Source organism: Xiphophorus couchianus, chromosome 5 (assembly GCF_001444195.1).
Source record: "Xiphophorus couchianus chromosome 5, X_couchianus-1.0, whole genome shotgun sequence".
NCBI lineage: Eukaryota > Metazoa > Chordata > Actinopteri > Cyprinodontiformes > Poeciliidae > Xiphophorus > Xiphophorus couchianus.
Genome location: NC_040232.1, coordinates 35,284,906 through 35,311,025, shown reverse-complemented (window position 1 = coordinate 35,311,025; position 26,120 = coordinate 35,284,906). Strand labels below are relative to the sequence as shown.

Here is a 26,120-nt window from a genome sequence, read left to right as displayed (position 1 = left end):
CAGCAGGGGCTTGTATGCAGGAATTAGCATAACAGATAGGTGGTCTGAAGAGCCAAGGTGGGGGTGGGGGGGCGCTCTGAATGCTTCTTTGATGTTGGTGTAGGCCAAGTCTAGAGTATTCACTCCCCTGGTTGGAAAATCCACATACTGGTTGAAGTGAGGGAGAACAGTCTTCATGTTGGCCTGGTTAAAATCCCCCAGCAAAGATGGATAGATATATCTATTTATATAGTAATGGTAATATTAATAATAATAATTATTATTATCATTAACATCCATCCATTATAAATCACACTAAATCTTTTTGGACTGTGGGAGGAAGCCGGAGCGCCCGGAGAGAACCCACATATGGACATGGAGAACCAGAAAACCCCATGCAGACAGAAGCAGGCTGGGATTCAAACCCAGGACTTTCTTACTGCAAGGCAACAGTGTTACCCACTGAGCCACTGTGCAGCCCTGGTGTTTTATTCACACCAAAGGAGAATTTAGAAACTAATTAACCAAACAGTGATGACTTTAGATTGTAGCAGGAAGCCGGAGCGCCCGGAGAGAAACCTGCAAACAGGATGTTAACTTTTGATAGTTTATTCACAAAATTCAATGTTTGTTCCTCCTCTAAAAAAACAGCTTTGTTGTTTTGGAGGTTGGTCGCAGGAGAAACCATTAGGTGGGATTTTCTGTGGAATGTGGCGTTTCTCTTCATGTGTTTGCTTCTCATTATGAATCCTGCTTTTGTACATGTTTTCTTGAGAACAGGTTCAGAAAGCTCTAAAACCTGAGAACAATTTCTGAACCTGTTGGGAAACTTTTACAGAGGTTGTCCTCTGCAGAGGACGTCTTTATGACAGCTGGAGTCTCAGGATGATCTTTGCGCTGATCATAGAAAACTTCACAATCTAGATCAGCTTTTCTTTTGGGAAATCGGTAACATTCAATCCCAAATTTAAAAAAAAATTTTTTTTTACCCCTCCAGGGGGTATTTTGTGGGCTCCAGTGTCCCTTATATGACAGTAGGCTGACAGGAAGGAGATGGGGGAAGACATGCGGCAAATGTCGTCGGGTCCGGGAGTCGAACCCGCGATGACCGTGTCAAGGACTCAAGGCCTCTAAATACGGGTCGCGCTAACCCCTATGCCACCACGGCACGCCCCCGGTCCCAAATATTTTCCTCTTCTTCTGAGGTTGAACTATCCCAAAAGGGGTAGTTTTTCTTTGGGGGAATCAGTAACATCCTGTTCCAAATTTCTTCCTCTTCTGGGGTAAAAGTGCACCGTCTGGGGTAGCTTTTTGTTTGGGAACTGGGTGCTAGTGGCTCCAAAAGTCTTTCTTCCTCTTTTGACTTTGAGGGGTACCTTCTGCCCTCGTTCAGGGCAGTTTTGTGTTTGTGGGCAGTCTTACTGCCTGGAGCTCCACTGCTGCTCCTGTGTGTTGAAGTTGATGCTCCGTCTGGGGAACATTTAAGCTCAGAGACCCTGGAGGATGTGCCATTTCTCAATGTCTTCTCTGAACACTCCGGACATAAAATTGTTGAAATTGAAGCCTGAGCTTTGAGATTCGCCGCAGAAGAAACTTCCCCAGCCGGGTCAGCTTGATTTCTGGGATCCGATGGAAACCCGTCCCAAAACAAATCTCTCTCCACATCCTGGGAGCTTGAGAAACTTCTCAGTCTTTCAGCAGAACAAACTTCCCCAGCCGGGTCAGCTTTATCTTTGGGATCCGATGGAAACCCGTCCCAAAACAAATCTCTCTCAATATCCTGGGAGGTACTTTCATCCGAGTCGTTTCCGGGAAAGAAATGGTCAAAAAGTTTCTTCATCCCTATCGACACCAGGTATCCTACTCCAACACCGAGTGGCAAAATGAAAAGGTTTTTCATCTCGGACACACAAAAATCTTCACTACAAATAAAAGCTGAATCTCACTGAAGCGTTTGGATTCTAACTGATGTGTTGAGATTCAAGCATTCAAAGCCTCAGAACTTCTTTGATCTGTTGTGATGTTCATGATGTCATCAGTGAGGTCACTGTGGGTCTGGGTCCTGCTTCTGGTCGTTGCTATGGAAACGATCAGATCAGTGACTAAATATTTAAAAAGTTTGGTTTTTTTCATTTATTTAACATGAATTGATTAACAATAGATTTCTACCTTGGTTTTCTGTACCTGCTGCCATATAAATTGTCTTTATCCATTATTAATTTGGTTCTGGGAGGAAATTGTTCAGATTTTATAAACATTTACAAAACAAAATTTTCCCTAATCTTTGTTAACTCTCTGATAATGATCAAATTTTATATATTGTTGTTGCGCAACACCCCCCTCCCCCCCCCCTCTTCTCTCTCTCAATAGGCTTAGCGTAAGGTTCTGGAGACTGGCAGAGTAAGTAGATGTAGCAACATACACCTAGGCTACATGTCCATCTTAGCTTACAGATAAATGCTACATTAGCTAAGCTAATTTTGTTAGTTTGGTAGTAAGTACTACGGTAAATATCTGGGATATTTACCGTAGTATTACACTAATGTGAGTAAGTACTCAAAAGTTGTGCTACAGTAATAATTGTAATGCACTCATACGGTTTATAAGTTAGATAGGAAAGAGGCAAGAGCTAGCTCTAAGCTTATATGTTGATTTATTGTCATAGCAACTCCCTGCCAAGATGGCTGTCAGTTACGACGCTCACAAAAGGGTGACGTCGCATGAGAATTATGTACTGACCCTTTGCAACTACTCACTTTGTCACTGGAGGCGCCATGACAGACACTAGAAATGAGGGACGTAGTATCGAACAGAGCGACTGAAATTGTTTCCCCCAAAAGTTGTTTTTGCCAATTTAGCTGAGGCTTCTACTTTTTTAAGTCGAGCTAATTTGTCTGAACGTAACACACACCTGGTTTGGGCTCTCAAACGCCGATATTCATAAAAGTTAACAGCTAGCTTGGAAACCGACCCAAACCTCCTCCCTCCTTATGTGTTGGTCAAATTACAGACTCTGCCTGAATTCACACCACATAGTTTATGTCACCGTTTCAGAAGCAGCGTTCCCCTTTACACCGGAGCAACCTTACAAACGTACAAAAGACGAGACGCTAACTAGTTTTTTTCCATACATGCTGGGCTACATGACCGTGGGGCATCATAATACAATACTTGGTATCTTTCTAATCATACTTACTCATAAAGTATATGTGCGTTAATCTTCTAACCTTGCAAAATGTGTTTGCTGCATAGGCACGATTACATCGAGGCAGTCATTGTTATTGATGGCTGCTATTTTTTGCCGCCGTATTTTTCCTCATTAAAAGTTATACAATAAAATGACAAAGTTTAGGTTGTGTCCTTGTTTGTGCAGCCAACTGCAGAGCATCTTATGATAATTTTTAAAGTGAAATCGACTAAGTAAAATTGATATTAGGCTCCCAGACATTTGGTTTTTTTTGACAAGCTTTACAGGAGCGCATAGGTTGCTTTGAAATCTGTCACGGCGGAGCGGGCAGAGCTCTGGAGAGCCTGACGTCACGTACCCAATGGTCGCTATCAATCTCTTCAGGTTAACACAGACAATGGTGTATAATTTTTCAATTCTTACACTGCTAATATATTGCATTAAAATCGTTGTGTGCTATGAATAGCTCTCTTCAATTCAATCCCGCCGTGTTTACTCGAGCAGTAGGCCAGTCACATGTTCCGAGGCGCTGATCACACATTGAGAAAAGCCTCCTGAAGAGATTTCCTCATTAAAATAAAGGACGGGCGTCCTGTCCTCCAGAAAGTCACCTCTTCACCATGTGACAGTGTGTTGGCGACACTCCGGCGGTCTTAGATGTCGACCCGACAAGGCTTTCATCGCCAAAGCCGCCCGTTACTCAGGGAGCCGCTGAAGCAAAGGCCTAATCAAGTGTCCTTGTTTATGGATGTTTTGTCACGTTGCTGGGAAATGGTTTGTTTAACTGATCTGCAAAATTTGTCCCTGGAATGATCAGCGGTGCATCAGCCTAATAGACCATTAAAATGTCCTGGGGGGGTCATCTTTGGTGATTACTCTTGTTTTGCCCCATTTCAACCAACTTGTCATTGTGGTCATTTTCAGTGACCTTGAGGGTTAAATGCTCTCGCTGGATGCTTTATTGTTTTATGGTATATTAGCAGTGGCGCCCCTAGAAAATTTCCATTGGGGTGGCCAGACGAGGCCAGTAAGAATTTAAGAGGGGTGGGGAATATATATATATATATAGACACACATAGAGATGACAATCGATTAAAATGTTTTATTTAAATTTATTAATCACACTCTAGCGTTGTGATTAATCACAAATAATCACTATGCCTCACTTTGTAAGCTTGAAATATAAATATTCACACAAGTTGTTGTTCTTGCAAGAATGGTCCTGGGCAACCAGTTGAAACGCAAACAGTTGTCAGATTTATTTTATTTGCTTTTTTGCAGCAGCAGCAGAAAGAAGCAGGTGATGTAGCCTCCCGGGATTCAGCAGCAACTAAGGGAAACTTACTCTACTGCACATTCATGCAAGTGGTACCAAGCATGTTCCGGGAACAGCTGACAAAGAATATGTGTCAAAAACCTCCATATGTGCACGTTTTCAAACGAAATATTTTATTATCTGGAGTCAAACATGTCTGAAAATGTATCCATTTTACAGTTTTTTATATTTAGGAATCAGGTTTTTTATAAAGGAAGTCATTTTGCTTTAAATGTTAATTTAGAAATGTCTCTGAAGGGGAGATGAGAATTGAGCAGAATTGTGTAGGAAGGTAATGGCCAGGGTGACTCACTGTCATCATATCATATGACAATGTCAATAAAAAGACATTTGAAGACAAAAATTCATTCTGGCCTTTTGCCTAGAGAGTTTATAAAACTATGTGGTTGCCTATGTGGTTAAATTATGTCCTTTTCTGGTTGTCCTTAAAGGTTAAACTAGGCGTTTAAATATTATAAAGCATGTAAAAATACATGGAGATGGTGTCACTGAAGAGAATGAAGGTAACAAACAGAAGAATATAATCGTTATTATTTCTGACTTCTACAATCCATTTTTCAGCTGGATTACTCTCCTGAAGCCCAGGGAATTATGTTTACTTAAAAAAAAAGAAGTCAAGAAAAGTTGAGTTTAAAATATGATCAAGTTTTCCAACTAATGAATGCTAATACCATGCACTGTTATATACAGTATATGTTTAGAGCATTACTGTTTGTAGCTCAGTTACCAAATCCTACCTGCCATGGACAGGGTTACATTGCAAGTAACTTTTTTTTCTCTTGCCAAATAAACATATATAAAGTGCTTTTTATGCTTCCATATATTTCATAAAGCAAACATTGCTAACCTTCTCTTTAAATCGTTTTATTCATTTGAATGTAGCACAAGAAGGCTCACACACCTCTCTGGGTGAGATGATTAAATGGACACTTGTCCAGAACTCTATCCCACACATATTACCACATGAGCCAACAAAACACTCCCCACCACCTACGGTCTTGGCTTACCTGGAAGCGCCCACATACGCACACAAACGCACACACACGCCGTGCGTGCGCACCGGATGACACACAAAAAGACACAAGCGGAAAGAAATCGACGCCGTTAAACTGCTTTGCAGTGAGGTTGGCGGGTCAAGTGGTGAGGTCGCTCCATACTCTGCACAGCATTTTTCACCGGCTGCCAGCCTTTTAGATCAGCACTGCTTGGCGTGCGTGCGCGTGTGTGTGTGTTACAAAAGTGGGCGCTCACGTCGGACATCTTGAATATCCGTCACCATACACATTATGCACATTATGACACCTAACCACCTGGTGCATGTTTAAACCATGAAACCGCATGTATGCCACATTACAAGAGACAAAATGTCCGCCATGTGTGGTATAGACACACACAAACACACCCACGCCCACACACACACAATGCTGTTCTTTGTCTTTGGAGAAGCAGGATCCACTCCAGTGCATTCTTCCCGGCTATGTAGCCCAGATTAGTGGCCCCTGACTAGGCCGTAATGGCAGTTATGGCTTATGAATTAGTCCAGAGCTTTCTGAACCTCAATATTAGCAAAAATAAATAAATAAAAATTAGTATACATACAAGCTGAACTTTAACATGTATTGACAAAACATTGGAGCAACCAACAAGGTCAATATTCATGTTTTTTTTTTGTCAAGGTCATGAATGTTTTTAAGCCTCAGGGTGAATTTGATTTGACTTGACCGACGGTCCTTTGAGTTGAGTTGGACCTAAAGTGGGTCAGCATCCAACGATTGCTACTGGTTTCATATGTGTTACTGTCAGGGTCATGAATTCAAATGAAGTTTTTTTTTTTAGCAGCAGCAGAGAAGGAAGGTCAGGAAATAAGCAAAGTGATCACAAGTCTCTCTCTGGAGTTGTTTTGTGTGCACTGCAGCTGTCAAGATGTCCCAGCCTATCAGGCTTAAAGCCCTTTGCACTCATAATAATTGGCCATTAAAGCATCATCACAAGCACAAAAGAGCACCAGTCCCTCCACTTGCTGATAAAGCGAAAGACACTTGTGAGTTTTTTGGAGGAGCTGGGAGGCCCGCAGCTACCCTGGAGCCCAGAGCTGCCAGATGATGAGGCAGCGCTCTCTGTTCTTAGGACGAATACTGACCCCTTCGGTATATTAAACGTTTGTTCACCTCAGTGTCTGTGATCTCCAGCTGTAGCCTGTTGCTCCAGACCAGCGAGAAACAAAGTTGAGGTGACTGAAGTCTTGCAATTGGTAGTTTCTATTTTTATGGCCACACTCGTACACATCCTTCCCCTCCCAGCCCTGTCTCTCTTGACATTTAACAGTCTGTCCTCGTCTCCCCTGTAATTTCGTGTCACGACTGGCAATCTGGCTATCTAAAGAGAGGATAAGGACGTGAGCTGGAATAGACAGGTTGGGGTCAAGACGAGTCATGACGACATTTGATGGCGTTCTGCAGCAGTTGCAAACCGAGTCAAGTGTTTGACCGAGGCGGATGATATTGATGAGAGTGTACTGAAGACAACAGTCACCATGGCACCCATGTTTGATGGCGGCAACATGGGTTTTATTGGAATAAGTAGTGTGGGGAAAGTTTGGACTTTAAAAAGAAGAATGTAATCAACTACATAAAAGTTTACACTGAGATCCAACAAGATTAAATCACCAACATTACTATTGGCGACACTAGTAAATAGCTAGACTCTTAAAAGAAGTCTTACTGTGCTATGACAAGTCCTGAACCTGGACTGGCATTTTACTATTTTACATTTTACATAGCAAAGACTATTCACATACAGTCACTTAAGCAAGTTTTTAAAAAATAAAATAATTCTGTAAAAAAAACAACAAAAAAAAGCTGTTTATGTCAAATGCTTTGTGAGTTTGAAGTGATGTTCAACATGGAGCATTTGTTCATGTTTTCCAAATTACAAGTGAACAAAACAAAACATATATAATAAGTAGAAATAGATTCCATTTTTTACAAAACTATATAACAAGTGAAAGGTCTGAGTGCATGTGTGATGGTTTTTTGTGTTTTTTGTCGTGATGTCGTGATCAACAAGATAGATTCATTTCAATTCCATATTTTCAGTTGATTGAAAAAATAAAAATAAAAAATAAATTCCGGTGCACTGAGGCATGTTGGCCATGGTGCTGTATGGTGGTGACATGGAAGCCCTGCGGCCAGGCCATCTCCTGTGGATGTACCATCTGCCGCTACTGGCGAGCAACGGCAGCGGTATGGGCCGACATACCAAATATGATAATTGTCATAAAGACCGCAGGCATCACGGTCTCTATAGCGACTCATTTAAGAGCAGTTTTTCATTTTGAGTGAATTAAAATTTCTTTGGAAAATACTTTAGAACACACAATAATTCATGTTTTATTAATTCACCAAGTCCTTCACTGGTTTTTTAAAATAAAAAAACGTAGAGTGGCAGGGCAGTTGGATTCTGTCCTGGCTGTCAGCAGGGGAGAGGCGGGACATACCCTGGACACGATGGCAGTCCAACCCAAAGACACAGTCATGAACTCTCTCTCTCTTCAGAGGTCATCAGTTAACCTAGCATGCATGTTAACTGACTGTAGGGGGAAGAAGGAGGATCTGGAGAAAAACCACATTGACGCTACATCAGAGCCCCACCTGAGATCCGAGATGGAGGTCTGGTTATGTAGCAGAATTGTTCTCATTTATAGCTAAGCCCAATATTATTTGGGCTAATTTAGGTTTTTAAAACAATCTTAAAGGGGCAGCATTATGTAAAATTAACTTTATTTATGTTATAATGTAAATCTCTCATCAAAAACAGACCTGGAGTGTTTCCTTGATTCTTTCATGCGTGTTTGAGAAATCCTTTGATCTCCCATGGCAACCATTCAGTTGTGTAAAAGGCTTGGGGGGACCTAGTGCCACTTTTGAGGCTCCTCCCTCCACAACTGCCCCTCTCAGCTCCTTCAGACTAGCCAGCAGCAATTAGCAAACACCTGGTGGAGCTGAACATCTGCTGAGCTCATTATAGGAGCTGCTTCTCAGTAAAACACTCCTTAAAACGTGGCTAAGGGGTTAATAGAGGGTCCATGTTGTGATAATTTCCTGAAGGTGGAGTAACAGAAAGAACAGACTTTTTTAAAGTAACAGATGCCCAATTTAAAGTCCTTTTTTTAAGTCATATTTGATATACACGACATTTTTATAACAACTGAAGGTAACATAGTTACTTGATTGTGCTATAAAATGGCACTATGTGTCCCTTTAATTTTGTCAACATGTGTCTTCTGGCGTAATGTGGTTCTGTTTCTGAGTGGCCCAGCTGAGTCCTGACCTCACCAAAGACAAGCTGTCAACGGTTGTTGTCATAGCGATGCCTGAGTCAGCGGTAGAATGAAAATTGCAAGAGGTACCAACAATTTAGTCCTTATCTGCATCTATGCAGCACCTTGCAATAGCATTGATGACCCTTTCATTTTTTCAACGTTTGTGGCATTACAACCACAATTATTATTATTTTTTTTAGATATTGTATTGAGATTTTCGGAGAAAGAGCAAATAAAAAATTGAACTATAAGATTGAAAAACGTTTCAATATTTTTTTTATAAATAACCTGAAAACTATGACAGATTTGTTTTCATCCCCCATGAGCCAATACAAATAGATGCTGTTTGTTATACGAAAAGTCCTAAGAATGTCCCACTGATTTTTGTGGTTGTAAAATGAAAAAATGTGGGTGGAAGTGGGGAATCAAGAGGTATGACTATTTTGCAAAGGTCCACTTGATTCTCTGAATATATGAATATGACTCATTCATTCATTCAATCACTGAGTGTTCACAAAATGTAATGTTTCTTTCTCTCTTTTTTTTTACACTTTAAAGTTATTACGTCGTCAAGCAGGCTAGCCCAGTTACTATGTTTCCCATCTAACAGTAAAGTTGTGCTTCTCTTCCGCTTTTAGTTCAAGTCCTAATGACCATACAGCACTTCACTGCCCCCTGCTGATCAGTATTTGGTACTTGTCGTTTTGAAACTAAATCCCATGTTACAGAATATAAATTCCAGTCAAATCAGTGTACATTCTGTTTTATTCTCTTTTGTTTTTGCTAATATTTAAATATTTCCTTTAATGATTCGATTTATTTTATTTTATTCAATTTACTTTTACCAATGGATAGTAAATACATCTAAACAGATTTTAGTCAACCACAGGAAACCACTATGCTTCATGTAAACAGAGTAAATTCAGTGACATATTGTGAGTGTGGAACTGAACAAAAAGTAACATTTAAAAATGTATTACCTCACATTATATAATTCTGCGACGGGGTTCTGTGGACATTTCTCATGTATATTTAGGTCCAGAAACGTGAATGGAGATACAAAGCTATCTTAATTTTTCATTTTTTTAATAATGTATGTATTTATTTATTTTACCCAGACAAACGAAATACGTTTTATTGCTTTATGGGGCTTTTTTTTTTTTTTACAATCTACATTACAGAGAAGGTTTTTAATTTTGGAATTAACATAAAAAAATGTTACAATTTTTTCTTTATTTAGTTATGTTTTGATTCTGTCCTGAAAAGAATGTTGGGGTGGAATTATTTATCTACACTGTAAAAATAGGAACAGGTCTAATCAATGACTAAAACCATTTCAGCAACTATCTTACCTCTACTAACATTCGAGGGGCAATAGAAATCTTAAAAAGAAAAAAACTAACAATGCTGGGATATACAACCAAGCTGTGACTGCTACACTCTGGTTATTAAACGGGCAGTATTGTGCATTTTCCAGGCACATAGTGTCATTTTATAATAACTATGTTATCTTCAGTTATTATAATAAATCCTGTATATTTCAAATGTGGCTTCAAAGAAATTTGACCTTGTAATTTAACGCCTTGAAATTGGGCCTCTGTCTCTTTAATACATTTCTGCTCTTTCCAACACTCCACCTTCAGGAGGTCATCACAATTTCACCCCTTTATTAACCCTATAACAATATTTTAAGGAGTGTTTCACTGAGAAGTAGCTCCTATAATGAGCTCAGCAGATGCTCAGTTTCAACAGGTGTTTGCCAATTGCTGCTGGCTAGTCTGAAGGAGCTGAAGGGTCCTCAAAGGCGGAGCTCAGTCCCACCAGGCGTTTTGCACAGTTGCCACAGGGCGCTCAAGGATTTCTCTAACATGAATCAAGGCAACACCGCAGGTATGTTTCTGATAAGGGAATAACATAACATGATGCAAAGCTACACAATACTGCCCCTTTAAGTGAGATGCTCTGCCAGTGTCTACTTTTAAGACTCCCATATTGAAGTCAGAAAGGAAGTAATTCCTGAGTTGCTCCTTTGGGTTCGTGGAGTCCACTGCTTCCTGTCTGGACGGTTGTGCTCTAAAAAAAAAGCTTGAATTGTTCATTCTTGGACTGAGCATATCATTAGCGCACAATCAGAATCACTGCATGGGCTATTTTATTATCGTTTTAGAACTGCCCTCTTTTTCTTTATTATTCCGACTATTTGTATCAGAAAGCTAGTCTGGATGTGAGTAACATCTGATTAAATTCACTGGATTTGAAAAATCCAGTGAATTTAATCTCATCACACGCCAAGGGATAAAACACAAGGGCACGCAAGACAATATTTTACTGAGATTGACAGAGCGCACTCCACAGACCGCTGCCCTCCGTATAACACCTCTGTTCTGTTGAATTATTCAACAGGAGTGGAACGGCGGCCGGCGTGCTTGTGTGTGTGTGTGTCAGCGTGTGTCAGCGTGTGTGTGTGTTTGGACATTTGCTCCTCTAGAAATCTGTGTCCATGCTGCACCTACTTCCCTTCATCCCATTTCCCTTCATCTCCACTCCGTCTGATCCGTCCGCCTGTCGTCCAGATGAGATGAATACGCATGGTGGTCGAAACGAGGGTCACTGCAGGGATGCAGAGGGTTACCGTGGTAATTGCTCATTTTGTTTAATGAGTCATTTCTTTTGGATTTTGCGTATCAAAGGCAGCAAAATTCAACGAGATTAAGAAGAAAAAAAAGCCATTGGAGCTCAGAGTATATTAGCTGATGTTTATGGTTGACAGGAAGTCAAAGTCAGTAATGACTGGCAATCATTTGCATATTTTGCAATACATTTCAATACATTACATGAAAATATGATCTATTGTATAATTCATGTATCATCAATGTATAATTCAGTGTATTTACATAATAATATATCAGAAAATATATCGGGGAAATAATGGATTAAAATATATTATAATATATTTCCAGTAACGTGTTGGACTCTACAGTCTCTATGTACTGGGATGTGGTGGAATTGAAGATATTCCATTACAGACGTCCATCAGATCCAACCCAGTCCTGTCAAAGTGTCGCTCATAAAGCGTCTGGTATGTTTATGTGTGGTGCAACGACGTAAAGATACGAGATGTATGAATCTGAACCAGTGTGGGCTAGATGCCAGCTGACAAGGACAAGCAAGCTCCTCTGTTTAATAAGGGCCAGAGCACTCATCGTCACATCATCTAATTCATAATGCGCTATAGATTTTTCTTTTTCTTTCCAGGAAGGTCTAGCTCAGCAACCCGCATTAATTCATTAAAGAGCGCTTGAACACGGTTGAGTCCTCTGAGTTGATCTTTCTTTCACCCTTCACACATGAACACTACGCAGGAACAAAGACGGTCAAGATCTTTGACTGTCAAAGAAAAGTGCGGCTTTTCTATTAGCGTTTCTTGAAGGTCACGATTTTCCACATCGACTCCACATCCACAAGACCGGTGTTCCTATGGATTTTTAGGACATTCCAAAGAAAGTGTTTTTAAGAAAAACGCTCTCTTATCTCAATAGCCACTTTCACACTGCTTGCATACAACATGCTGCATGAAGCCGTACAGTCTCTTTGTGGCTTCTGTTGCAGTAAACCTATAAAATGACTAAATGCAACATGCAGACGTCTGTCTTTAGTCGCAGCCGTGACGCTGTGTTTTTGAGAGCTTCTTCCCATAATTTGAAAGAGTTGAAACTCTGTATGGCTCGTGTTAATTCTGTATGTTTTATACTAACATACATTAAATTTACAGAAGAAGAATTCTGCTACCTTAAATAAACAAATCCGCAAAACATAACACCGGATATCTCACATTTCTTATTATGATCGATGGAAGAGATGGTTTGAACTTCCTCTTTCTTTTCTCTCTTCTCTTTGCTCCTGCTCTACTCTTCAACTCATCTGGTATTTGCGGCTTCGGTTGAGGTATCACTTCAGCTTTTGTATTTCAGTGCTAAATAAATAAGCTGATAAAAATGTGGCAGTGCAAAAATTCTTAAAGGGGCAGTACGCGTTTTCTAGGCACATCATGCCATTTTATAGCACAAGCAAGTAACTATGTTAGCTTCAGTTGTTCTGAAAATGCTTTATATATCAAATATGACTTAAAATAAAATTGACTTTGATCTTTAGCACCTTAAAATAGGGCCTCCGTCTCTTTAAAAACTCTGGCTCCGACACTCCACCTTCAGGAAGTCAATGAGCTCAGTTCCATCAGCTGTTTGCTAATTGCTGCTGGCTAGTCTGAAGGAGCTGAGTGGGAGAGTCACGGGACAGGAGCTGCTCTGTGAGGCGGAAGCTTGGAAAATGCAACTCAGAGGAGGAGCTGTGTCTTGGAGGCGGGGCTAGGTCTAACCAGGCGTTTAGCACAGCTGAATGGTTGCCATGGGACACTAAAGGATTTCTCAAACATGCATCTTACATGAAACATGTAACAAGAAAGGATCAAAACAACATTCCAGGTATGTTTTTGTATTTTGTTAAAGTCGATATATCAAAATACTGCCCCTTTCATTTGTTTGACAAAAATAAATCAGACATATTGCATCGTGGAGTATGTTTGCCAGTATTTTTCTCTCAAATTTCTCTCACACACAGTTTAGAAATCATGGAGCAAAACGTACATTATTTCCACTTGTTAAGACTTAACTTTATGAGTGCTGCGATGAAACTGGACCTTTAATTGGCCCAAACCTATAAACATAGTAAATATTATGTCTAAACAGATATAACAGTACAGGATATGAGTAGTTACACCTGCATAAACGGTGAATAACAATAAATTAAGTTCTGATACAGCTGTACGTCACCTTGGCAACTGCTACTGAGAGCCAATATACAAAAAGGTAGAATGTACTACCATACAAAAGGGAACATGAGTCATTTTGTCAGTTCCCTCATTGTAAGAAATTCTTTGGCGCAAGCTTTATTTGTTGGACCGTGTGTTCAGTCGGTTATATTTAGTTGGTTATTGAGTTGTAAAGCACATTTGCTTTTCAGCTTAGCCACAGGATAAAATCCCCACTGCACCCCACACTGCGATTCGAGCATTCATGCAAGACCGACCACTGAGACCGGCTGAGAATATCACAGGGAGTGACAGAAGAAGAAAGAAAAAGGGGTTAATGGTGGCAGTGTGTTCATTTGTGTGTTGCATTTCTAAATCCTCTCGTTTTCTTTCCGCCTCTGTGGGGTTGTTTTTTTTCTCGCTCTGTAATTAGCTCTTTCATATATATATAATTATTTTTTATTTTTTAAGCCGGCTGCTAATCTCTCGTCCACCACAGCTACTCACAGGAATTATTTTTTATGCTTATGTTGAAGTTTGTAAAAGTCACTATTAGGTTAGTTTGCGTGTTGGATGGTTTCAGAAAGGGGCAGCAAAGCAAAGATAAAGTCTGATTGTGTTTCCCGTTTGAATTTAGAGCTTCAAGGGAAAAATAAATAAATAAATAATAGTCAGTCACACAAAGAACCAGAAGTAGCTGGCATAATATTGTCAGGGGTTTGTTAATTGCTGCTGGAAAGAATGAGGACTTCAAGAATAATGCTGTTTGGTCAGGTGACATACTACACTGGCATGAATCCAACATTATTCCAGGGAAATGCAGGAATAATGTTGGTGAAGCTCTATGGAGCAGGATGAGGCATGACTCGATGCTCTGATGCAGCAGGTTCCTCCTCGCTACCTGAGAATGCACCGTCAGTTCCAATGAATATGTGTGTGTGTGTGTGTGTGTGTGTGCTGTCTTTTTTTTAATTAGCTCAAGTGTGACTGCATGCTTAGGTGAGGGTGTGTCTCAAACGAGTCGATGTTCCTACTGCAAACAAAAAGCAGGAATTTTGTCGCTTCCCTTTCGCAAGCTCTTGAAATGCATTCCGAATGCACACATAAGAATGTATGTTAAATTTTGGTGTGACGCATGGTGAGTGATTCTGACGCGGCGGAAAATCCAAACCGTGACAGACTTTAATTGCAAGTTAAGTTTGTCACGGTTTAAGTTATTGTCGCGCCTTTGAAAGCTCGCGTCGAGCTCGTGTCGAGCTCGCGTGCGCCGATCATGCAGTGGGCGTGTTTTTTTTAAGGTGACGCCGAACATCGGTGACGTAGCTATTCTCAGAAAACGAACACTGAAAAGTGGCGCACGATCCAGTCAAAAGAAATTCAGGTCCATGAGCACGACCATGTGCCGCGACAACGCGCGACACAAACCCACTAGGCGGGGACGGCTTGTTTGGCGTGCGCCCCCCTCACAAAGTTCAACCAATCAGAGCCAGGAGGAGGGTCTTAGCGCTGTCAACCAGTCTCATGTATGCCCTGCTAAATGTGCTAATGGTGGAGAAACAACTTACTGTTACAGAAAAACTGTTTATCCACCGTCATCAGTGGCTATGCTAACTCACCTGAGCATTCACAACAGACTCTGCTAGCTACAGCGTAACAAAGAGAGCGTGAAAGGGGGGAGGTGAGCAGCGCCACACGGAGGTTGATCGACAGCGCTAAGACCCACCTCCGGGGTCTGATTGGTTGATTGTAGTCAACACCAGGGAGAAGGCAGCTGGAGCTCAATGTTTTTCACAGATCATGTTGTACTTTCAACATATTTGTTGACGCTTTCAACAAATATGTAAAAAAAAAAATAATAATCTCTTTTAAAATACTGCAACATTAAGAGTCAAACAAACTAAGTATTTGTAGGTTGTCTCTGGGATTTTTCTGTGGTTAGTGTTGAGAAAAGTAGTTTGAAAATACAAATAATATGGAACACTGCCCCAAATGTATGAACTATACATGTGCAGAGGAAATGTCTTTTGCTTGCTTTGGCAATTCCCCGATAATAAAATGAATTTTCAAGGGGAATGAGCAGAGCACTCCTTGTTCTATTTACACAGGATTTATGCTGTAAAATACTTTAAGTTGGTTATTATGCTTTGCAGTATAAATATATCGTCTTTGACACACATAAATGGCGTCTTGCTTAGTTTAGTACAGAGGTTAGGTTGGGGTTTTTTCGGCAATATGTTCCCCACAAAAAGGAAAGAGAAATAAACTCTTTGAGATTCCGTCAGGGCAGCCTCCTTCAGGGCCACCTGGTTCATTAAACCTTTATGTCTTCAGGGCAATAAAACTTCCCCTTCCCAGTCTTTCATCAGAAAGTTTTTCAATAATTTTTTTTTATAAATATACGGACATCTGTCGTTTATTTAAGCAAGAACGTGCAGAACGAGGATCAATACTAAATATTTGCAGGCGATTTTCGTTCAAATAGATAAAAATCACACGTGAACGATTAACAAGGATATTTGATTTAAAGAAAATCAACCTAATTATTCGCAGTACACAGCAGCTTTTTTAGACAAGCCTTAAAAAAGATGTATTTGACTCAATTCGTTGTGCTGTAGGACAGTTCTCTTTTTTTCCATTAGCACTTGAAAGCACCACAGATTGAGACGCGCTCTCTGTCCCACCTCTGACGCACCCGGTCAGGTAAGAAAACTTCCCAGCTTTCTTTTCTTTTCTTTTTTTTTAACAGTGCGGTCACACAGGTAAACACTCTGAAGATTCTGTCAGTAAAGTAGGGGGGAGAGTTTGACCTCCCTAGGGGTGTCAGGGCTTCCGTAGCCATGGCTGAATCCCAGCTTCTGTGCATGGAGGACGGGCACATCGGTGTCAAAGTCCCGGAGTCCAAGCCGGAGTTCTACTACAGCGAGGAGCAGCGTGCTGCCATCGAGGAGCTGCTGAAGAATGGCGACGGCGCCTTCAAGACGCGACTCAAGGAAGACAACGCGAAAGACTTTTTATCCGCGAGGGAAGTCAAAGTTCTCGTGAGCACTTTCAAACAATATGACTCTAACGACGCCAGCAGCAGCAGCAGCCAGACGGCGGAACAGGGAGCCGCTGGAACCGACGCGGACTCAGGGGTTCATTCTACCTACTGGCCACTGATGTCGGACACCGAGGTCCCGTCGCTGGACATCGGCTGGCCCAGCGGGGGGTTCTTCAAAGGGGTGACGCGGGTGGCCGTGCACACCCACCCACCCAAAGACAACGGACCGCACATCAAGGAGGTGGTGCGGCGGCTCATCCAGGAGGCGAGCAAGGTGAGGAGAGTTCAGGGACCTAGAAAATAGAGTTACAAAGCGTTATTATATTTCATTTATGTCAAGCGGATCGTTTGTTTTACACAATGATGCAAAGCAAAAGATTCAGCTTTTACATTTTCCCATATACATCCAGAAAAAGATGGAAAGCCATTAGGAACAGATGCGCAATGAACAGGACAAAGATGCTTTGGGTCAGTGGGCTGTAGTTTAGTGCCCTCTGAACATAAGTTTTGTTTGGATTGAATATTTCTGCATTATTTCTTGAAAGGGTTTAATCCACTAAAGACTACCCCAAAAGTTAATGTATGTTTTTTTTTTTTTTGTTGCATATTTCATCATGGATCATGGACCTTGAAGCATTCTAAAGGTTTTAGTCATTTTTAAATAATAAAAGGTAAATTAACACTAATGAAATGTTTCTTCGCTAATATAAGCTATATATATATAATAGTTAATATCATTAGCTATAATATTAACTATATATAAAAAGTAATTAATTAAGTGAGAGCAAATGCTTTTAATGCCAAAGTGTTAGAAATTAAGTCCAAACGTGGGAGTTTCTTTAATAATAAAGGGAAAACTCAGATTTGTATGTCAGTCTTTACAGGAAATGACATCACCTTTTTTTACAACTTGAAACATGGGACTTTCTTATCCCTTTTGTTAGTCAGTGGGGTAAAAGAGAGTATTGTGTGACTGTCCTGGCACAAATAATCCAACTTCAAGCCTGAAACTCCAACAGACTTAGAAATATAACATAGTAGGACATTGTATCCAAACAGACTTTGTAGCTTAGCTTACCGAATTCTTTTCCCAGTCATTTTTTTTAAAAAAACATTGAGTTGGAATGGTAAGACAAAAAACCCAGCAGAGAAACTATCTGCCCAGGATACACCCACATCTGAAAATCTTACTTCTCTTCATAAGGTGAAGGCCTGTAAGAGTAAACTTTAGCTTGGAGACAGCTTTGAGTGATTGTAACATTGTAACTTGTAACTTTGGACTTGAATAAGAGTAACCATGCAACAGGCAGCTGTGGTGTTTACTCATTCAGTGCCGGACCTGAGCTGAGTCATCCGTTCCTCTTGCTCACAGCGAGGCAGTGATGTGTTCCCCTCCTTTGGCCAGCAATGCCTCAGCTTTCCCCTTTAAAAGTGGGTCAGGAGAGTGAAACTCTAATTTACGGTTTTTAGTTTTTATTGTTTTATTACCTAGCTTATCTCCACATTTTCCTGGAACACTTTTGAAGTCCCACCCTTGTCTTTTTGCTTTGTCTTCATCCCCATTTCGTCTTCTGTTATTTAATGTGCCCGTTTGGCTTTCACTTTATTTGCCTCAGTGGTTCTGACTTGCTTGCTAACATTCTTACAATTGTTTTTTTGACAACTTCCTGATTGAAAATGACAACATATTACTGGTTTTCTAAGTGGTAAGGCAACCATTTGCTTGATATAAAGGCAGTGACTTGCAATGTCTTTCACTGCCTAATCGTTTGCATGTCTTCCAGTTATTATGTTAGCTATGTAGGTAACAACTGATTCAAAGTTTTAATTTACTAACTTTGGGTTGTAACCCCAGGAAGAATAACCTGGCTTGTTCTTAGGGTTCTAAGAATAACTCAGAGTAATAGTAGTGTATGCTTCTTCTTCTCCTTCTTTTATTGTGTTTCTATATTTTACATGATGTCGGCGCATCCTTTTTAGGTATTAAAAAGCCTTAAACTCATGTATCTAAAATTAAGGCCTTAATATGTTGAATTCATTTTAAAAAGTGTAAGTTGGCCTTAAATGCATACAGTAATCACAGGTCTTAAATGTTATCTCGGCAACGCTGTTTAATCTTTTATATTAGATATAGTTTATTTTTGGCAAACGTTTGAGTCGCACGCAGACATATTCTTTCCGTTCTGTGATTTGAGGCTACCGCTAACTAGCCTCAAATCACACTCTAAGGCTAATATACCCTTGCTAGCTAGCTAGCTTTTTTTCATCTTAGTGTAAATTTAATGCCACTGGCTCTCTTCTGTTGCCAACCATACGATGTTACGTGAATTCTGTGTAAAAAAGAAAAAGCTTGGCACTGCCCACTATATAAAATATGATGTATTATTTTATACATTTCTGTCGTGATACAGGTCTTAAATTTCATCCATAATGGTATTACAACATTTTTTAATAGCCTTAAATTTTAGTAAGGCTTTTAGTAACACTGTAAGGTGTTTGCTATGAAAATACATTTTCCTAATAAAAAATAGGAAAATAGAAACTGTTTCTGTTTCAACCTGCCAGAAACTAAGCCAGTCAGCAAAATTTTGACCTTACAACAGAAAACACACACACTGAAAAGTGATATAGAATCAAAGTACACATTTGTAAGACTTATATGCACATGACTTTGTTCTATATATTTCTCTTGTACGTGTTTTGTTTGTTTGATTGCAAAAGACAAAGCGCAACTGTCTGCAGGCCGTAACTTGTTGCTCAATTTATTACCCTAAGCAAGCCTGCTCAGCATTTTTCCTTTGAGCGGAACCAGCAGGCCTTTTCTCCCAAACAGGAAAAAAAAACAAGAAAACACTGGCATTTAAAGGGAAATCGTTTCCGTGACGTCACTTGTCTCCCGCTCTTTTCCTGCTAGCTTGTGCGGAGCATGTTCAAACATGTCTTAAAACTACTTTTGCTTGTTTTTCAAGCATTTACTTTTCGATGGATACTTGCTGTGTATTGTAACTTCTAAGCATCTATTTACTTTTTACTGGTGAAAGCTAAACCTGTAGTTATTACGACCCTTATAGAAAAAAAAAAAGGCACATGGTTTTTACACAACAGATGGATTTAGGACTTAAAATAGTTTTGTAGTTAAAAGATTCATCTGCAGCATTGGCAAATCTGTCTAAAAGAAACCAGCAGAAGGAGGTGTGTACTTTAAATCTTTATTTTGAACAAATAAAATATCAGAAAGAAATAAGAAAACAAAAAAATCATATATCATGATAATAATTATACATAAAAACAAAAACAAGACTTCAATGTCAGATTCAAAACCGAGAAGGAAGCTTATTAAATCTCATCCTCAATTGTCTCATCCAAATATGTTCCACATTATACATATTTACACATCTAATTTTTACTCTCGTCACAATTTCTACACTTGAGCTGTTTGGGAAAAAACCACTCAAAGGGTCTTTAGCACTTTATCAAAGCAGGCAAAGCATCCGTGTGTTTCAGGGATTTTGGCTGAGAAACATTAGCGTCACTGCATGGTTTCTCTGGCAGCTTCCCGTTGCTCACCGTCCAGACCTTCAGTTTTTCCCTCTATAATCAGAAGGTGGGATTCTGGATGTGGGCCAAAGAAATGAGCAAAAGTTAAGTCTAAATCTTCCGATTTTTATTTTTTAAATCTTTTGGCAGTGTGTCTGATAGCTTATTAGGGTTTATATTTTAATTAGAGCACAGATAGAAACCCCTGAAATCTTTGTTTACTGTGTACTTGCTTTTTTAACAGACTTGATCAGATGCAACACCCACCAATTTCACCGTAGGTTTCTAGAGAAAATGTACCAGTTGCAACAACATAGATCCACAGACTATTGGACTTTTTTTCTCTCTCTCTCTCTCTGCAGGTCATCGCCATAGTGATGGACATGCTCACAGACATCCACATCCTGCAGGACCTGATGGATGCAGCTTGCCGTCGGTCTGTGCCTGTTTACATTGTGTTGGACGACCAAGCTGTTCCTCACTTCCTGGACATGTGTTGCAGGCTTCAGATTGGCTCGCAGCACCTCCGGGTTAGTCAGCACTTTTACATAGGCATCATTTTAAGTTTAAAAAAAAAAAAAAAAAGTGCCATCAAAAAGAAAAAAAATGGAAGTGTTGACTGATTTTTATAGAAATTCAACTTAATTTTGAAAGATGAAAGAAAGTGACGAGGTTAAATCAAACTTACCAAGGCGTTTGTTGATGTCACTACCAATACTCGGTGAGCTTTCTGAGGAAATTAGGTGACTTACTGAAATGGTCAGAACTGCTTCACTGTAGCAGCTGCTGAGAATTCATAAGCACTACTTTTGGTGGCCACAAGAGGCCGCTAATTGCACGCAAAGGCAGACTAGTCATAACATTGAAAACAATGAAAAGGGTAGATTCTCAATAGGATGAGTGAGACAGGCATCTGGATTTAACTGTGAGAGCATCGAGAGGACAGAAGGAGAAAAACAAATCAGAAAAAGAAACTGAATCTGTCTGTCATACTGCTGCAAACTGAAACTAAAAGTGTAGTTTCATTCAAACGTTTTATTACATTTTTGAAGAATAGCAACTATTTTTTTGTCACCAAAATTATAGAAAAATGAGTTGTTGTTTTTTTCTCTCAAAAGCAGAATAAAAATTCGATCACCAACACACAAAGCATTCATATTTACCAGATTAGGCTCAAATAAAATTCAATGCGAAACTACATGAAAGTCATGTTGGGCCCGTACATTTCAACGGAGCCAAGCCAAAAGAGCTGAATCTTTGAAAAAACAATTCCTAAAAATATTTTACTTGCGTTATGTAAGCTAGAGGGTTGTGGTGTTGAAAGTCAGCTTGTTTCTATTTCGTCCTTTTTGTTCATCTTTAACAAGTAAAAGAAGGACTGGTTGTAAAAAAAAAAAACAAAGGAAATTCTAAAAGACTGAAGAAATCAACACATCACTGAAATGAATGTTTTCTTATTTTATTATGAATGGTGTTTTATATTGTTCTTACTAAATCTCCAGTTCTATTTGCAGTTTGATTTTGCTTTAAACTCTGGTTTAAAACATCTCACATGTTGTCTGTGTTATTTCCCGTTCTACCCATCTCTTAACCTGCAGTTCATCCGAGCGAGATCGCTTCAAGGAGTTGGCTTCAATATGTCCTTTGGTAAACTCCCTGGTTCGCTTTTTACTAAATACATGCTGGTGGATGGAGACAAAGTTGCTTTTGGCTCTTACAGGTAAGAGTGTTTGTTTTATACCATACAACGAAAAAGCGTAAGATGTGCAGGCTAAAGGAAGGCAGTCAGATTTAGATTTCTTTATAGTTTTAATTCATTGCATCCTCTATAAACCAAAAATTGACGATGAAATTTTGTTTATACATTTTGTTTAATGTATTTCAAATGTCTAAATACTTATCCTGAAATGTATTCCCAATACAAGTTAGGGCAATAAAACTTGTGTGAAGATTTTACAAATGACAAATTGTATTTTAACAAATTCTTGATCGGTGTAGAGCAATTCTTAATCTGAATGCAAAAGGAGCGTTAATAAAGTCCCTTTTTTTTTTACCAATGATTTATGTTTCAAAAATCTCAAAATGTGCTTTAAAGAACCTCCAGTGAGAACAGAAATCAAGTTGGATCAGTCCAAGTGGTTTAGATTTTGAAGTCGAGGTAATGAAATACAGTCTTGATTCACTCCAGCTTTAGCATTGTTAATAGTTAACCCAAGCTGGTATACCCGCTGTAATCATACCTCGCTTGTTAATGTGTCCAAATCAAACAAATGATTTCAAGGTGGTGGACGTTTCTTCTATGTTATTTATTAATGTCGTTTCAGCAATGTCAATGAGCAATTGACTGTGTCAACAAAACAAGGCAAGGCAGGTCGAAAAATCTTTCTTTTGTTGTTTCGGAAGGAGACCCAAAGGGTAAAAAGTGCCAGCATAAAGCAGCTTTTTTCAAATACAGAATTAAAAACGTTAGCTCACATAGCACCACCTAATTATTATTTTAAAAACTATTTTGTAAGGTTTAATATGCCATGATACCTCTTTACAACCTCCATGACTACCAATGTGCTTTTGCATTGTTCATTTTAGACGTTAGGAAAGTAGTTGTTGCTATTAAAGTAACATCTTACTTGGTACCAATGTCTCACTTTGTTGTCTCTTCTTACTCTTAGTGTTTTAGGTAAAAGAAAGTCTTCTATCAGTTGAAAATGTTATGGTTCAATCCAAAAATCCTCTACCTGTCAAAGTGTCCATGTCCAACACCAGGAAACCTCACAGTGTGCCACATGTGGTCACTGTAGATAAAAAGCTGCATATTGTTACACAATATTAAAAAACCCTAAATTAGATTGTACGTGAATGGACAATACCAATGCTTGGTCCCATTAAACTTAACATTACCCAGTTAAAGCTAAAGAGATGATGAAGAGCATTGACGACTGTCTTTATTCTTATCTCGGTTCCAGTTTCTCTTGGTCTGCTTCCCGAATGGACCGAAACATGATCACTGTGATGACGGGGCAGGTGGTGGACGTCTTCGACAGATACTTCCGCGAGCTGTACGCCATCTCAGAGAAGTTGGACCTCTACAAGGAGTTTCACGTCAGTCCCCCCGCTGCCAACGTGACCGCCACAATTCGCTCCAAACTGGAGCCCAAACGCCCTCCGTTACCGGCGACCACATCCCGTTTCCAGGTGAGCCTCGGAGACTCTCGGAATGTTGAAATCCAGGTTCCTGCCCACAAATACTACAATCCCAAATATTCGCTGCTGTTCGGAGGTTCTCCACTTCCTGCACGATCTCTGCATGACGAAAGAACAAAGCCGGGTCTCGCAGATATTTGCGAAGACGAGGGAAGGCCTCGAGTGGCCAGCAGTCTGAAGCTGGACCAGCAGAGTCCGTTGCCCTCAGAGGCCCCAAGTGAGAACTTCAAGACGCCAAACAACGTATCTGTGGGGAAAAAGAGAGGCTTTACTTGGAAGTTGTCGAGGAAAAAATCTCCGAGTAAGCTTTCTGTTAAAAATACAGGGAGTCCTTCACCGACAGAGACTCATCCCAATGAACTGGAAGACGGTGCCACGGTGGCTGTGGTAAGCCCAACCAAAGGGAGTAAGAAGCTTTCTAAACTGGACCAAAGAACATTGTCTCAGCAAACTGTCAACACGTCACATGACAGAGAAAGTAAGTGCCTAATGTAACAAAATCTAGTCCTGTCCCTTCACAAAGCCCTTCTTTGAAGGGACAGGACTACATGCCTGTAGTCATAGCGTAACGTATGTGAATGTAAGAAGGTTTGGTTCAATTTTTAGCCTCATTTAGACTTAAGACATCATATGAGTTCTTTTTTTTACTGCTATATGGATAAATGGTCTTAAAATGCTAATATTATAATCTGTACCTATTTATTTATTAAAAATGATCAGTGAGACCCTGTGTGAAACCAGAGTCACTCCATATGCTGGGGTATATTTCATGAAGACATCTAAACGATTTTTTTTTTTTTTTTTTTACTAAATATAGAAGATTGTTAAAGCACAACAAAAATAGATTTCAAACTGCAGTACTTCTCTCTCTATTTGCATGAAAATAGTTCACAGGCTTTTATTGTTTGTTTTCATTAAATATTGAAGTACTGTAAGTTCTGAGTGCGTTTCATCTCATTAACTTTTTAAATGATCTTTTTCTTTCTTCTTTCCACAGGTTTGAAGAGTCGTCGTCATGGAAAATCAGGTTGTACAGCATCCTGAGCTGAACTTGTTTGACACTTTCAACAGCGTACAGTTGCATGTTCTTAAAACAGATGAGGAAATAGAGCTGGTGTGGGACACTGCAACGTCACGCACGTTTGAATGAAGACCAGATGAATGTCCAGTCCTTCAGGTGTTGACCTGCTGGTTTCACATCTGGAGCCTAATGCTTCATGAGGCTGATCTGGCAGAATCTCTGGAATCACATATATGTTGAGGCCTTTGAATCCACCTTGTTAGGGATCTGGGTTTGTTTTTTTGGATTTTTTTTTTCTTGCAATCATGGGTGAATTTTTAAAGTTGTTCAGGGAAAGTATTTATGTGTCACACCTGTTTATCTAAATTGTGGAATAAGAAAAACCACATTGTTTCCTAGAGGGATATTGTTTGGTTTCAGATTTAAATTAGTTGCGATGAATTGCATCTGAAAATGTTTTTTCAGACCCATTCAGCCATGCTGACTCTTCAAAATATACCAAGCATATATTTCTATGATGAATCCTGGTGTGCAAACAAAGTTTACGCACTACTGATATTGCTGCTAACAGACTACAGATTAGATCTGTAATTATTGATTCGGGTCATTTTTACTTTTATTTTTGCCCACATGTATGATTATGTACTGAACGATGACTCCACGTGCAATGCTTTTCTTTGCCGTTTGCAGATAGATGACATTAAGAAAATAGAATCAGTATCTGCCCAACCGACACATTAATTTTCCTAACAATGGCAAATTTAAAGTAGAGGTGTTTAAAAAGACATAGACCTGCTTTTTAATGCTACAGATGAGCTACTCTTGAGTTACCACACAAAATAAATACTCTGCAGAGGTTTCTGAACCTGATGCACTGAACCCAAATATTGAGCACCACAAACGGTGTGTGAAGTTTAATGGTTAATAGCCGGTAATTGCCACCAGCTTGTAACAGCAACCATCAGAAGTGCGATTATAGCGTAAGAGATATATTTCAAGTTTTAATTCCACATTTTTACCCAGAATCCTCTGTCTTCTTTTCAGCAACATGATCAGCCTTTACGGTATTTTTCTTGATTCCGGACAGTGCTACATAAAAAAAAAAAAAAAAAGAAGTTCCCTTTTATTTGAAGTAGGCAGCCCTCCTTTGCATGGTGTGTGTTTACAGTGTGTGAAAGCTCATGATAGTGTTTGTGTTTTATTTTTATCAGAGAACTGCTTACCATCAGATTACTCTCATTTTGGTGACAGGAAGAGGCGACAGAGCAGCAGATGTCAGTTGATAGAAAAGCCTGTGTGAAAATATACACAAACACAACAACATGGCTGGTTTTATTTCTTTGCACTTGAAATAAAACCACTGCATTAAGTTATACTAAACTTAAAAAATATATACTGTGATGACCTTTAACAGACTTTTAACTCTTTTTGCACTGTTTCGCACAAGTAACTTTGAATCAAAATGTAGCACAAAAATCAAAAACGTTCAGTCATAGGAGAAAACAAGAAATCCTCAAAGCCTTAGCACTTAAATAAACAGATGGGGGGAAATGAGCTGAACAGACATTGTGTTACCCATTTAGTGGCATGTTGGGTTGTTGGATATAGACAAAGGTTCGATGCCTATCATTTATTGTTTTTGTATGTTTCAATAAATCTGTTATCCACTACGTCTATTTAATGCCCTAATT

At 39.6% G+C, this 26,120-nt stretch overlaps 1 protein-coding gene across 1 annotated transcript; it reads left to right on the top strand.

Moving 5' to 3' along the window:
• The first annotated feature begins 16,281 nt into the window (after positions 1 to 16,281).
• Positions 16,282 to 26,105, top strand: fam83fb (family with sequence similarity 83 member Fb). Its single transcript, XM_028017193.1, has 5 exons — positions 16,282 to 16,944; positions 20,570 to 20,737; positions 21,806 to 21,927; positions 23,171 to 23,886; positions 24,406 to 26,105. The coding sequence occupies exons 1-5, from the start codon at positions 16,468 to 16,470 to the stop codon at positions 24,450 to 24,452; spliced, it is 1,530 nt and encodes a 509-aa protein (XP_027872994.1). The 5' UTR covers positions 16,282 to 16,467; the 3' UTR covers positions 24,453 to 26,105.
• The last annotated feature ends 15 nt before the right edge of the window (positions 26,106 to 26,120 follow it).

Bases quoted from the DNA above. Each gene is read 5' to 3' on its own strand.
- fam83fb (XM_028017193.1), top strand. From the start codon at position 16,468: ATGGCTGAATCCCAGCTTCTGTGCATGGAGGACGGGCACATCGGTGTC. The intron at 20,738-21,805 runs GTTAGTCAGCAC...CTTAACCTGCAG, and splicing joins TTGGCTCGCAGCACCTCCGG to TTCATCCGAGCGAGATCGCT. The intron at 23,887-24,405 runs GTAAGTGCCTAA...TTCTTTCCACAG, and splicing joins CACGTCACATGACAGAGAAA to GTTTGAAGAGTCGTCGTCAT.